Source organism: Pteropus medius, unplaced genomic scaffold (assembly GCF_902729225.1).
Source record: "Pteropus medius unplaced genomic scaffold, Ma_sr-lr_union100, whole genome shotgun sequence".
NCBI classification, from domain to species: domain Eukaryota; kingdom Metazoa; phylum Chordata; class Mammalia; order Chiroptera; family Pteropodidae; genus Pteropus; species Pteropus medius.
The window spans coordinates 5,008,174-5,023,459 of record NW_024349797.1 but is presented as its reverse complement, the minus strand read 5'-3'; the positions used below and the strand labels follow the sequence as shown (position 1 = coordinate 5,023,459).

At 35.5% G+C, this 15,286-nt stretch overlaps 1 protein-coding gene across 2 annotated transcripts in view; it reads left to right on the top strand.

Moving 5' to 3' along the window:
* SPTLC2 (serine palmitoyltransferase long chain base subunit 2) overlaps window positions 1-15,286 on the top strand; it is an 82,639-nt gene that overhangs the window by 28,648 nt on the left and 38,705 nt on the right. For both annotated transcript variants that reach the window (XM_039883928.1, XM_039883926.1), the window contains exons 4-9: window positions 994-1,142; window positions 2,854-2,978; window positions 7,580-7,673; window positions 10,560-10,665; window positions 11,402-11,621; window positions 13,698-13,824. In XM_039883928.1, the coding sequence (XP_039739862.1) occupies window positions 994-1,142; window positions 2,854-2,978; window positions 7,580-7,673; window positions 10,560-10,665; window positions 11,402-11,621; window positions 13,698-13,824 (821 nt within the window). The remainder of the gene's footprint in view (window positions 1-993; window positions 1,143-2,853; window positions 2,979-7,579; window positions 7,674-10,559; window positions 10,666-11,401; window positions 11,622-13,697; window positions 13,825-15,286) is intronic.

Sequence of the window (15,286 nt, the reverse complement as noted above, 5' to 3'; positions counted from 1 at the left end):
ATTGCTCAGATATTACGATTGCATTGTCATTATATATATATACAAAAAAGACAGACAATGCAGATAAACTGAAAGACCCCATGACAACTAACCACTATCCCCCTGTAAATCCACTCTCCCACAAATCCTCGCTCCCCTGATGTAACCATTGTTACCAGTTTATTGTGTATTATTTCGGATGTTTTCTGTGGGATATGTATATAGTGTATCTACTGGAGTTACACACAGATAGTTTTCGATTTACAATAATGAGATCATACTGTAAAAATCATATGACATCTTGCTTTTTTTTTAAATTGCTAACATATCAGTAACATCCTTGTGTATATTCACAGTAAGCTCATTATTTGTAGTGGCTACTTAGTATCCTACAGTATAGTGTATATCAGGTTAGGCTGCATCATCCTGTGTGAAAAACCCCAAAATCTCAGAGTGAATAGAGCTGTACTTTATTTCTTGTCCACATTTCTTGTCCCTCTTAGATTGGTGGGGCTTCGGAACCATGTCATCTACACTTGGGGGCCCAGGCTGTCTGAGCTTCCCCCATGTAGAATGTCACTGGTTCGTGTGCCTGGAGAAGGAACATGGTCTATTATAGTGACCCTTAAAGGATCCTTATGCATATATCCTTTCATATGCATGTGGGCATTGCTGATTCAAAGAGTATATATATCTTTTAATGGATAAGTGCTGCCAAACTGCCTTCCAAAAAATTTGTACTGGATATTCTTATCTACACTGTATGAGACTGTCTTGGCCAATACTAGATTTGGTCAGTTTTTAAATGTCATTATTGATAAGTGAAAATTGGTATTTTGTTTAAACTTCTATTTCCCTTATTAATAGTGTGTTTGAGCTGCTTTTCATTTAGACCATATTCTCTCCACTTCCTATATATGGTGCTTCCTTTTGTATTACCAATACATTTATTATCACGTGTAAGTATTTGACTTGCTCATGAGTTTCATGAACTTTCATGCTGTTGAAATACAGGTACACAGGGAATACAATTAAAGGTGTTATAAACATGGGTTCCTACAACTATCTTGGATTTGCACGGAATACTGGATCATGTCAGGAAGCAGCTGCCAGAGTCCTAAAGGAGTATGGAGTTGGCGTGTGCAGCACTCGGCAGGAAATTGGTGAGTATAGGCTATGTTTGGCTAGCTGATAGTCTTAACTTTTTTGCTCAGATGGAATACTGATAAGAGAACTAGACTGTTAAGTATCCAAATACATACTTTGCTGTGTAGTTTAGATCAAGTAAAGAATGCTTTATTTTTCTGAAGTGATGGATGATTTTAACACTTTAACATATATTGAGATACCTTTTTCTTTTCCGTTATGTTATACATACAGAATATATCTAGAAAAGTTCCATAAGTATTTGTTTAATTTGTAACTTTAATGTTGGCTTCATTTCCTTTTGCAAATGATAGTGGTTGAGAGTGCCACTTACCTTTATTGAGCCCATGGGCATATGAAGATTAATCTTTTTCCATACTGGTAATTTAGTGCTAATAAGAATTCCTACCATACAAGACTTTTAAGAATTAAGTAAGCTAATGCATATAAGCACTTGTAACATGGTAAACATTCAATAAATGCTAATTCTTATTATTATAAGTCTAAAATATTGCAGATTTATATTAGGAGATTTATTTTAGTTCAAAAGAAGATTCCAGATCCTTCCGTTTTGTTCCAGAGAACTGATAACCATCAAAGTTATAAAGCATCTTTCTAGATATTTATTACTGTGAATCACACCAAAACTTAGTGAATTAAAATGACAATTTATTATTTCTCACTGGTCTAGAGTTTGGCACATACAGCTGGGTTGTTCCCAGTCAGAGTCCCCAAAGATGTGATTAAGGGAGCATTGACAACATACAGTAATCGTACATCTTTATAGCTCTTTATATTTTATAAAGTGCTTGAACATATTACCTCTTTTGATCTTCACAAAATGTCATGACGATGAGGTAGATAGAGCAAATATTATTATTGGTATTTAACAAATAAGAAACTGATGCCCAGAGAAGTTAAATTACTCGATTAAGCTTTAAGGACACATAGCATCCAAGTTCAGCAGTTTTCTTTCCCAGTAGCTTTTCTGTTTGCATATAGCTAGTATCATTGATCAGGGTTGTTTAACCCTTACAGATTTGAGTACTAATGTAAAATCATAATACAAATTTACCAGTCAGATCAGAGTGAAGGAAAGCGCTATTTAACCTGTCTTTTGGTACTTAACAAACCATTCCAAAACTTTGTGACTTAAAACAGAAACATACATTTATTAGCTTGTGATTCTGCAGTTTTGGGAGAATTTAACGTTGACCTCAGCTCCACTTGGTGTTGGGTGGAGCATTATGACTGAAGATTGAGTATCCAAGATGGCTTCACCCATACATCTGCTCATTTGGGTAGTGGGATCAGCTGAGGGCTGACCCCTACCTTAGTTTTTATCCTCCAGAGCCCCTCTCTCCACATGGTCTCTTTACAGCAGGCTAATTAGACTATTTTATGGGACAGCTAACTTCAAAAGTATGAAAGCAGATGTTGCTAGGCCTCTTAAGGCCTAGACCTAGAACTGCCATATATGAACTGGAATTGGAGAACTTGTTGGTAACCAACCCACTTACAGAAATTCCACCACAGATGCTGAATCTGAATGTATTCAACTGTTGTGTTCTTTATGAGTCATTACCTTAGTCTGAAAATGTTCTTTATGAGCTTTTTACCTTAGCCCGAAAAGGTTATAACATGCAGACTATGATTTCTTTTTATAAAATAGCCAGGGATTTAAATTTGGGATTTGGTGGTATTGACTTCAATAACTTCTTTACACAGGGAACCTGGACAAGCATGAAGAACTAGAGAAGCTTGTGGCAAGTTTCTTGGGAGTAGAAGCTGCTATGGCATATGGCATGGGATTTGCAACAAATTCAATGAACATTCCTGCTCTTGTTAGCAAAGTAAGACAGTCTGTCATTAATATATATCTTACTTTGTTTTGTAAAACATTCAGAGCAAGCCAGAAGCTATCATAAACTTTAGGCTAAACATAGTTTACCCAAAGATATTTCTGTCACACATTTTTGGATAAGCATATCCCTTGGAGACTTAGTTGAAGCTTTCTTGCTAGAATCCATGATCTTTTCCTCTTCCGTTAGATGAATCTTACCTTCTTGATTTCATACAGTTTTGAAGGGATTCTAATAAAACCTCATAAAAGACTAAAATTTTAAAAGAAAAAATGTTTAGTTTTGAAAGTTATTTAACAGGTGGTTTTTTCCTAAGTAGAAAATAACAACAGTATATTCTCACTGTACTGCATGTTGCTCGGGTATATATCGACAGATTGTGTATGAGTGTGTATATGTTAATAATATAGGTTAATAATGTAGGTTAAAAGTAATATACATGCACATTGTGTGTATTTTCTGTGGATAGAGTTTGTGAGAGGATAGTGAAAAAGAGATGAGACATTGTAAATAACATTTTAGCAGATTGGCACTATCAGTTTGAAAGGTGCCTCAAGGTTATTCTCAATTTTAACATTGATATCTATGAATGGTGTATTGAAAAGAATAGTGAATTAATGAGTGAGAAGACTAGAGTTTTTGTTTGGTTGGTTATATGGTTAGATTTAGCTGTGGGACTGAACAATGTCACAACCTTTCTGAGCTCCAGATTTTTCTTTGTAAAATGAGGTGCTTGGATTAGGTTAACTCTAAAGTTCTTTTCAGTTATATAAATGTATGGTTCCCCAAGGAACAGATGGGAAAAATAGAAAACAAATCACCAGAGAGGACATTTAAACCCAACTATATTGATATCACATTAAATGTAAATGGTTTATATATTCCAGCCAGAAGACTGTCAGATTAGGTAAAATTTAAAGACGGATTGGTTAAAAGTAAAAGGATAGAAAAAGAGATAGCATGCAAACAATAATCAAAAGAAAGAGTGACTATATTAACCTAAAGATTTCAGAGCAAGGAATATTTGGGATAAGGAGGAACATTGCATAGTGATAAAAGAGTTAATCATTAAGAGGACAAAGAATTTTAAATGTATATGCATCTAATAACAGCACTTCAAAGTACATGAAGCAAAAATTGATGAGACCAAAAGGGGAAATGGACAAATGCAGAATTGTAATTAGTGATCTCAGTTGTCTTCTCTCCATAACTGACAAAAGAACTGGAATGAAAATCAGTAAAGATATGGAACACTTGAAAAACACTGTCAACCAGCTTAACATTTACGAAACATTTCACCTAAAAGCAGCAAACCATTTACCAAGATAGACCATTTTCTAGGCCATTAAACAAGGCTTAACAAATTTAATAGAATTTAAATTATTCAAAATATGTTCTCTGACCATAATGGAATTAAATAGAAATCAGTAACACAAAGATCTGGAAAATCTTTGAATATTTGAAAACTAAACATTACACTTTTAAATAACCCATGGGTCAAAGAGAAACAAAATAAAATATACTTGAACTAATTTGAAATGTAACATGTCACAGTTTGTGGGATGAATCTAAAGCAATGCTCAGATGGAAATATATAGCTTTAAATGCTTATATTAGGAAAAAAGAGTTTGAGTCAGCCATCTAAACTTCTATCTTAACGAAATTAGAAAATGAAGAGCAAATTAAACCCAAAGATTCCAGAGGAAGGATACAATAAAAGTAAAGGCAGAAAGCAGTGAAATAGAAAATAGACAACAGGAGACATCAGTGAATCCAAAGCTGATTCTTTGAGAAAGTGAATACAATTGATAAATCTCTAGCCAGACTGATTGTGATAAAAAGAGAAGACAAAAATTAACAGCAGCAGGAATGAGAGAGGGTACACCACTATACAGCTGCTAGACGTTAGAAGGATAATAAGGAAATGTAAAGAACAACTTTATGCCAGTAAATTCAACAACTTAGATACAATGGACAGATTCCTTGAAAGATATAAATGTATGGTTCTTCGACTTCACATTAATTATAATACATTGCTTTCCTGCATTTTGGCATCATAAACTTGAGATTCTTATTTGGAATTTCTTAGAATTTTTCACATGAGAGAGTTAAATAATCTCATCTGACTTCTTGTGTGCTCACAAACTCTTACAATCACTATCTAGAATTACATGCAGACATGAAAGATACTACCTTCAAGATTTATCTTCCAAGTCAAACATAGTTGAAATGTTCTTAAATATTAATCCACAAAAAAGGCAACAACTAATCCAGTTTTAATATTTCTTTGAATCTGATACTAAATTTCTATGTGAGGTGGTTGATTATTCTGCTTAAGGCAGGGGAAGGCAGTATATTGACTAAGAGCATGCATTCTGGAAGCAGAAACTTTGTATTGAGTCACTTACATGCTTGCGACCTTGGGCAAGATTTGTAACTGCTCTGAACAGGAGTTTTCACATATGTAAAATGGGGATAATAATAGTACCTACCTCACAGATTTGTTGTGAGGATTTAAAGTAATAATGTGTTTAAAACCCTTAACATAATGCCTGAAACATTAATCACTTAGTTGTTAACTGCTGACATTTAATTTTTATTTTGAACAAAGGATATCATAGAGCCTCATAGTAGATTAGAAGGAAAAACAGTGATGACACATAGAAATGGTGAATAAGATTGTCTAAAAAATAAAAAGGAGGTGATAAACAAAAAGAACACAATTACGTTGCAGATTTTGCCAGAAGAAAATTTAGCTGTAAAGAGAAGAAAATAAAATTGTGTAGAGGGAAAGGATAGGGGGATCCTTTTCGGGTGTAGAGGAATGCCAAGAGCAGTTAGGTAAAGGATTTAGACTTTAAGGGAAATTCAGCCTTTCTTCATTTTTTTCCTGTTTCTCTCATTTTTTTCTCCATTTCATTTATTTTCAATTTTAACACTTCTTTTCAAAGTTAAATCTAAACTAATAGAACAAGGGAGTACAGAGAGTTCCTCTATACCCTTCGTTCAACTTCTCTTTGTATTTATATCTTACATAACACTGGAACATTTATGAAACCTAAGAAACTAACCTTGATACGATACTATTAACTAAAGTACGGAACTTATTTCGGTTTCACCAATTTTTCCACTGATGCCGTATTTCTGTTCCAGTATCCAGTCAGGTACCCTCATCGCATTTAGTTGTCGTCTTTCCTTGTCTTTCATGACCTTGACTCTTCTCAAGGAAGAGATGTTGCTTCTCTCATATTTATTTATATAAGTATGGATTTGTGAATATTTTATTATTTGGGTCCAACATGATTGCTTTTTATTTTTTTGCTCAAGTTGTTCTAGTTTTGGCCATTGGGAGATTTTTCAGGTGGGCTCCTGTACCCTTTGAATATGCGCCATCTTTTTTTTTTTTTGCCTAAAGCACTTTCTTACTTCATAGCTTAACAAGATGCTCTAGGTTCTTTTACCTACCTTAGCCTTGGGGACAACCAGTTAGTGCTCCACTGAGCTCCAGTTCATTTTACTGGAGGATGGTATTTAGAAACCAAGATCCGGTGTTTATTGCTGCTGGGGTGTCATCGCGTCTTGCTCCTCAGTGGATACATCTAGAAAAATATATGAATATATACTAACTCACATATACAGATATCCGTGTGCATGTGTATACATAACATACGTTTTAAAAACCATCAGTCCATTTTGGTACCAATTCTACTTCTCTTTGTTTTTAATCTACACACTTTTAACTAGGTAACATTTTTACTTAAAAATAAAAACTTTGCACACGTAAAAATTTCAGACAGAAAACTACTATTACAAGTTTCTTAAGTATCCCTCCAGGATTATCCTGTAGTAAGTAGCCGTATGTATATGTGTCTATATCTTCTCTTTTTATTGTCATGGGAGTATGCTGATACTTTCTGCACTTTACTTTTTTCATCTGATTGGATATTTTGAGGTCATTATTGACAGAAAAATACTATTTCTGAGTTCAGATCTTACCGGTTGGAGCCTGCATGAGATGTGGAAAGGTAAGAACTGGAAAAGAAATACAAATCCTGACTGCTTCAGACTTTTCTTGTTGCCTTAGCAGAAGCCCATATTTACATGTTAAAGTAAAGCTCGTTCAAGAATTCTGAGGGCAAAACCGAGGCCTACACTCCATGTCGCTTAGGAACGAGAGGAAGAATGTACTATATCCACAGACATTAGTCCCTCAGCTGCCTTTTCCCCAAAACTTTTTCCACGAATAAAATAGTACATCCTACCAAAATGCATGGAATTCCATCAGACCAACAAAACTGAAAATCTATGAAAACTCTCTGATATGTCAGATTTTAGGTATAAATATTTGAATATATTTGAATATTTATGATCATCTTAGGACTGAAGAAATTAAAAGGCTAGAATTTCGTATCTACTTCTAAGTTAATTTTGCAAAAAAGTTATTATACATACTTTCTTGAAATTGGTAACTTTGCTGTTGTACAAGCTTTCCTTAATAAGATAAAATTATTATTAATGATTTTATTTCGGTAATTTGTATAACGAAACCTTTCCCCCCAGCTTCTTACCTTCCTGTGCTTGTGGTTTTGCAGGGTTGCCTGATTCTGAGTGATGAACTGAACCACGCATCGCTGGTTCTAGGAGCCAGACTCTCAGGAGCAACCATTCGAGTCTTCAAACACAACAGTGAGTTAGTTGTGAAAGTCACTGCTGGCCTTAGTTTTAATATTCTTTAGGTTGTGGCAGTAGTAACTTTACTTACATTAATACTAGAAAATTTAAGTGAAGTTGAAGTAGCAACATGTAAAATGTCCTTCTAGTCCAATCTTTTAAAAATTATTCTCTTTTAAAAGTTATTCTCTTCCTCATTGTAATAAAAATAGAGGCTGAAGGAAACCTTTTGGTACAAATAGGACATTCTCCTTTCACTTGACTTTCAGCCTTTTTCCTTGTTTACAGGTCACTTGTTCAGTATGCATTTCCTAATGCCTGTGTGTCTCTGAGCATAACACTAGGGGTACTGAGACGAATAAAGCAGGATCCCTGATCTCAAGGATCTCTGAGACTATACACAAATCAATGGTTAGAATACAAAGGACAGGTACTGAAGTACAGATGTGAACAGATGCCATGAAAACACAGAGAGAAGTGGCAGGCACTAAGCCAAAACTTTCTCCTTAAGTGGAAATATCTTTTTGGGTTATTAAAATAATTATTTGCAATAAAAATGCATAACTTTCATCGTTAAAACAGTCACATGTAGGGAGGAAAGATTAACAAACTATATGTTTAATATCAACTTTTACTAAAACATGTACATGTACAGACAAAAGTCTGGAAGAATATACACCCAAATGTTAGGTCTGTGCCCCTGGATGAAAGGTTTCTGGATGGTAATAATTTTCTTCCTTTTGTCTTTGTCTTGTCTAAAGTGTTTTGCAATGAGAATGATGCAAACTGTATTTTGTTTTATGTGAGTGGGATTCATTAAACACTGTCGTGTGACCTGCTCTTTTTTTTTACAACACGTCGTGAACGCTGTCGGGCTCTTCTCTTCTAATGCCTGAGGGGCAGGCAGTGTCTGGAGGTGCCTTTAGTCCAGCTCTCAATTTGGACACTGAGGTTGCTTCTAAGTTTTTTTACTAGAAACAGTACTACCTATACCCACATTTTTGCTCAGTGGTCTGATTAGTGCCTTAGGATAAATTCCTAACAGAATTCCTGGTTCAAGGGGTACAAATATTTTTGTACTTTTCCAAATTGCCTCCAAGCACTGTACCAATATTTACTCAACAATGTGACTCTGACTCAAGCCAACATAGGCCGTTATGAATCATTTAAAAATTTTCCTACTCTAATAAGTCAATAACACGTTAATTTTTATTTTTTTGATTATTATCGAGCAACTTTTTATACGGTATTGTGTTTGCATTTCTTTGTAAATTGACCGTTTTCAAATGGTTTCTCTTTTTTACTAAGAGCTCTTTATATTAATTATCCTTTCTTTTATATTGCAATATTTACTTTTTAACTCTGTTTTCAGTGTCTTGTGCAGACTTATTAAAATGTTTATGTTGCACATTTGTCTTATGACTTGGATTTTATGTTAATGCCTTTCCTGTTCTAAGATAATAGGGTTATTTATCCTCTTATGCTTCTTCTGGTGGTTTTGTGGTACATTTATTTAAATCTTTATTTTACATGGGATTCGCAGAGCATAATAAGAGAGATACTGGATTTTTTTTTTTTTTGCTAAGTTGATATAATGGTTAAGCATTCTATAGATATTTCATCTAAAAATTTGAATCAGTATTTATTTTCCTCTTCCTTGCTGCATGTAAACAGCGGAAACTAAAACAATGAGTACATTTTTCATTGTCTCTTGCTGATTGCCACTTATTGCCCTCTGCAGCTGGACTGGCGGCTTCAGATCAGACATTCTTCTGTGGCAGCATCTTCGATCTCTGGGTTAGGTAGCAGATTGTGTTGTTAGGAATAACTGAATGTGTAAACAGTCACAACCTTTGGCCATCTTGTTTGTGTTATGTGCTTTTATTGCTTTATATCTCTTTTCTACCAAAGTCCTTTTATGAAAAGAGCAAAATCATGTAACTTTATAACCCTCTCCTTCAGTGATGAGCAGTAAAGACTATAAAACCAGGTTTTATGATAGGATGTCTCCCACTCCTGTTAAGTACACCCCAGACTCAATGTTGCAAAGATCTGGGCAGGGCTTCTTAAGGGCAATATTTCAGGACAAAAGTATTAAGTATGAAGTCTAGTGGTGGCAACAGTGGTCTTCAAAGCATTTATCTTTAGCAGGAAGATTATGATTCTCATCAGTGGTCACACCAGCCAGGTCGTTTCTCAGGCCCGTGAATCACCTTAGGGACCAGCAGAGCCACAAGAACTTGGTTGTGTACAGATAGCAGATGAAATCAAACATGGAGCAGTCTCAGCTGATCGCCAAGTTTGCTTCACACCGAGATTCATGCATGCCCAAACTGGTATATATTTAACTCACCACCAAGATAAAGCGATTTAACAAGCATTTATTGAGTATATCCTGGTGAAAGGAAATGAGCATGTACTTGGAAGTGCTCCCCCCCCCGCCGAAATTTGCTTTTTCGGAGGTGTGACTATTTGTAGTAGCTTATTCATACTCTCTTGCTCGGTTTTCTGTATGTATTCATTTCTGAATGACTCACTAGGATTAAAGATACAGTTGATTTTGTAAATACAAAAAAAAAAACAACTACCCAAATGGCAAGGTATTTGACATGAAACAATGATCATTTCATAAGCATGCTAACCAGCTGACTCAGCTGTACCACAGCTGTTTATTGAGTTTGTGGTTTTGAACATTTGTCACATTTCAGATGAGATTTTAATTCAGACTTGGCAGTAGCTCACCCATTTTGCCCTATCTTTTTCTTCCCAGTTCAAATTTTGTTAATGTCTTTTGCTATCTGAGACACACCGCCTGAATAGGAAATGTATATTTGCATTTCTGGAATAAAGTTAAGAAAGAGGAAGTTACTTTATGTTGAAATTCTTTTGTCTGTGCTGTAGATATGCAAAGCCTAGAGAAACTATTGAAAGATGCCATTGTTTATGGTCAGCCTCGGACTCGAAGGCCCTGGAAGAAGATTCTAATCCTTGTGGAGGGAATATATAGGTAATCCTGCTTGATTATTATTACTTTCTGTTTTGGCTCCACGAAGTCATAGAATTTTTAAGCTGAAGGGAATGCTAAGCTAGACCCCTTTGGAAACTAAGGAGACAGTGTTTATGACTTGTTAAAACACCTGGAAGCAGAGTTAGCACTAGAACAGAAATCTTTTTGTCTGGCTCTTCTTTATTCCCATCATGCTACATGGTCTCCAAATGCCCCTTCTATTTAGGTCCTTTGTTTTTCTACTGTTTGTAGAGGGAATTTATACATAGAGGCAAGAATTGGAATATGTTTTCTAATATGTCAAAACAAATTACACACCATTTAGTTTTAAATATTTTATTTTTGTTACCTCTTTTTTAGCCCTTGCATTTACTCTCTTACTTCCTAATGTTTTTTTTTTTAATTCTTGTGTGTAATTTTAATTACAATGTGATTAAAGTCTAATGTTGCCTATAATTATACACTTTAGAAGAATCTGCTGTGACCTTTATTTCTCTCTAGTGAATTAAGATCCGTTGTGTTCTGGTGCTTATTTTAAAAGATCCAGTCGTCTTTCCCCTGGACATCGCTCTAGCTATGGCTTCATCTAACTTTGCCAGTTTAAAACTACAGGCAGAGTTGTTAGACCATTTTAAAAAGCAGTAAACTGAAAAAATTAATGATAATAAAGTGGCCAACTCCCAATTTTGAGAGTTAAGAAGTCTCAGTGTATGTATTTCTTACTCTATTTTGCCAGCATGGAGGGATCTATTGTTCGCCTTCCCGAAGTGATTGCCCTAAAGAAGAAATACAAGGCATACTTATATCTAGATGAAGCTCACAGCATTGGGGCTCTGGGCCCTACAGGTCGAGGTGTGGTAGATTACTTTGGTCTGGATCCTGAGGATGTGGACGTTATGATGGGAACATTCACCAAGAGCTTTGGTGCTTCTGGAGGATACATTGGAGGCAAGAAGGTAAATGGGCCGTGAGAATTGAGCAGTGAAGGGTAAAGGTACTGGCTACTAGATTTGCTTGTTCACATTTAGCAGGCAGAGTCCCGAACTGGGATGTGGAGATCCCGAATTCATTTGTGGCTTAGGCACACAGATGGTGCCTGCAGTTCACACTTCAGCTGCCTGGTGAGTGACTCTGATGTGCTAAAGGCTGGTTCTGTTCATTGTTTGCTGTTTTCTTATTTGAGCTTCATTCTAAATTACAGGCTGGTTGGCGATATAGAATGCCCTCTTGTATGAAGAAAGCCACAAGTGGTGCTGCCTGTTTGCCACAGTCTTCTGCTAGATTTGAGTTGTGCTCATAATTTCAAAGTAGCGCAGTTGTCATGGGAGCCAATGGGTGTAGAAGACCAATTTCCCTGCCCTTGGACTCAAGTACATCATGGATGAGCATAGAAACAGGGAGAAAAAAGATTATTTTTCTAGCCTTTTTTTTTTTTTTTTTAAATTTAAAAATTATATAAACTCCAAGGCATTGGAGAATCGATGTGCCATGTTAGAAATCTTCAGCCCATGGAATCAGAGGCCTTTGTGAGACCTCGGGCAAAGCCTTTCAGTTTTCTCATCAGTAAAACAGATAAATATGCCTAGCTTATAAGATTGTAGTAAGGATTTAAAAACTGTATATCCATGCTACAATATGGATGAACCTTGAAAACATTATGTTAGGTTAAAGAAGCCAGTCACAAAAATTCACATGTTGTATTATTTCTTGTATATGGTATGTCCAGAATAGGCAAACCGTAGAGAAAGTAGGTTAATGGATGCCATGGGATGAGGGGAAGTAGAAAGTGACTGCTAATGGATACGAGGTTTCTTTTTGAGGTAATGAAAATGTTCTAGAACTAGGTAATGGTGAAAGTTGCACAGCTCTGAATATACCAAAAACGACTGATTGTACACTTTAAGAAAATAAATACTATGGTATGTGAATTATATCAATAAAATTGTTATTAAAAAATCCACAGTATTAGAGAAAAAAACAATGTATGTTAAGTGTTGTATGTGGCACATAGTGGGTGCTCATAAATGTCCTTAATTTCTCTTTAAAACTTGACATTGGAAGCCTTCAAACATGGACTTTCTCTTAATAATTGATTGCCTTTTAGGAAAAATCCATCATTGGTGGTTTTAGTCAAGTTTAACAGATTTTTACCTCACAGTTTTGTTAATGGGACCTGGTTGATTTTGAAGAGTTGATTGCTTTTTGATAAGATTAGTTGCTAGACAAAGATATAGAAAAATAATACTCTAGGAGATCATTTAAATATAGTATGTTTATGTTTTTGTGGGGTTTATACAATTTTTAGTATTTTTGAAGTGATACACTGTTTTATAGCCACATTTTATATCTTATTTGGTTCTGATACATAAGCTTTTTGCATGAACATTTGAAGAATTAGTAAAGTTAAAGGGTATCAGAATAGAGATAGACAACTGATTTTTTTGAAAACCTTGTATCTGACATACAAGGTTTTTCTTTATTCAGTAAGATGGCTTTAGTGTTTTCATGAAAGGTCCAATAAATTTGTCACATTTAAATAATTTTATAAAGCTTGTGTATCTAAAGGATAGTTAATGCCTTTAAAATTGATGTTAACTGTCTTTCTCTGATTTAGGAATATAAAGATGGGCTTTGCAAACATGTAGTAAGAGGCAGATGATATTTTCTGTAATACATAAAAGTAAATGTATCTAAAAGTAATTACTTTCTTGTTTAATTCAGCATTATAGATCTGTTTATAACACTAAATGCTATGTTCTCCAAATTTAGAGGGCTTCTTTAAAACTAGTTTTTCATTCTTCCACGTTTTGGCATGTTTAAAAAGCAAAAATCAAAGCCTACGGACTATGTGTCTGATCCAGATGTTGCTGACAATGTGCTTTGGCCATGTTGGTTGACCTTGCCTCTCAGATTAGTGTCCCTATTCCAGCGCTGTTGACGAGAGGAGTCTGCTTTCTCCTGGAAGGGAGGCCGTGACGTTGCCAGGGAATTCCAGCATTGCCTCTAATGACCTGCTTTTGTGAACTCCCCAGGAGCTGATAGACTACCTGCGAACACATTCTCATAGTGCGGTGTACGCCACATCACTGTCACCACCTGTTGTGGAGCAGATCATCACCTCTATGAAGTGCATCATGGGGAAGGATGGCACCACCCTTGGTAAGTCTTTCTTTCCTTGAAATATTTCCTGGGCTCAGTAAATACTAAGCAACCAAACATATTCTTTTTCTTGAGCTTTTTTTTTTCTCCCCTAAAATGAGGAGCCAAGTATCCTAATCCGCAAGTTGGCCGGTGAGTGAGGCCTTGGTTTCTGTGGACCAGAAACCAAGTGTGTTTGACACACGTGCCATGAGAACAACCCTGGCTCGCTTCCTGTTGAATTTTCTTCCCTACAAATGGTGAAACTTTGATCTAACTGTCCTATCTACCCTCATAAGTTACAAGTAATAAGCCTTCGGGGTCTTTCTTGAGTTGTACAATTTTATGTGAAGATGTTATTCATTGTATAGTGGTGTTTCATTCCCATTGTGTATAAAAGCTGCTGTTTCCATGAATTAGTGTCCTTGATTTAATGCCTTTTAAAAGAGTTTGTAATTTAACATACAGTAGCTAATAAAGGTCATCCCGAATCTGTTTATTCTGTCTTTGGTGGGATTTGTAGTCCAAACTAGATGCCCTGACTTAAACATACTAAAATGAACAGTGAAGCTTGAGGTGTGCTTTCTGATAGTTGGCTTCTATTCTGCATCACTAGAGGGCAGTGTTGACTGCAGAAAGTTATAATAAAAGGGGAGCAATTGGATTTTCTTTTTTTCACTTTTAAAAGTACAAGACATGTTAATTTTACTTGTTGCTTTTTTAATGCTTCTAAAGTCAGTTTTACTCTTGTAAAAGATCTCACATTCTCAGCCTATTTTGTGCTAAATAATATTTGGTTTGCATTGAAAAACAAGAAAGAAGTGGTATGTCTGATTTGATTGATTTAAGCCTCTTTTCTTAAATCAGAATTTTACCTTAATATTATTTCCTGTCTGTGATTCATCCTTGTTATCTCTAGTGAGATATTTTTGGAAATAGATTTTAGAAGTGTTGATCATTTTCAGTTTCATTAATTCATTACGAAAGAAAATATTACTGCTGTGAACATAGCGTGGAGCCTTGTGAGTAGCTTCCTCTTAACAGTAGCTTCAGTGTTATCGTCTCTTTCTTAAACGATGTTATTAGAAATCGTGTGCTTCGATTTGAGATACCTGTGTGTATGGCACTAAGTTAGCTACATCACATAGGTGCATCACCCTTATTGATTCAGCACACAGGTGACTAAAAAATGAATGGCTAAAAGCTATTAAAGTTGGCTTTGGATGATTTCTTTGCCCTATTCTATAGCGTGGATCTGTGTGACACAGGACCTCTGTATAAATGATTTATCTGTGCTAAATGATGAAATCTAGGTGGCGAGGAAATGAAATATTGTAATTAGATATACGCTTTGGGTTAATATTCGATTTCTAGTTTATCTGTTGCCTCTCTCATGCCCCTAAGGGCATGACACAATAGCCATCTTATTGTGCTCACAGATTCTGCCGGACAGGAATTCGGTCAGGGCACAGCAGGAAGGGCT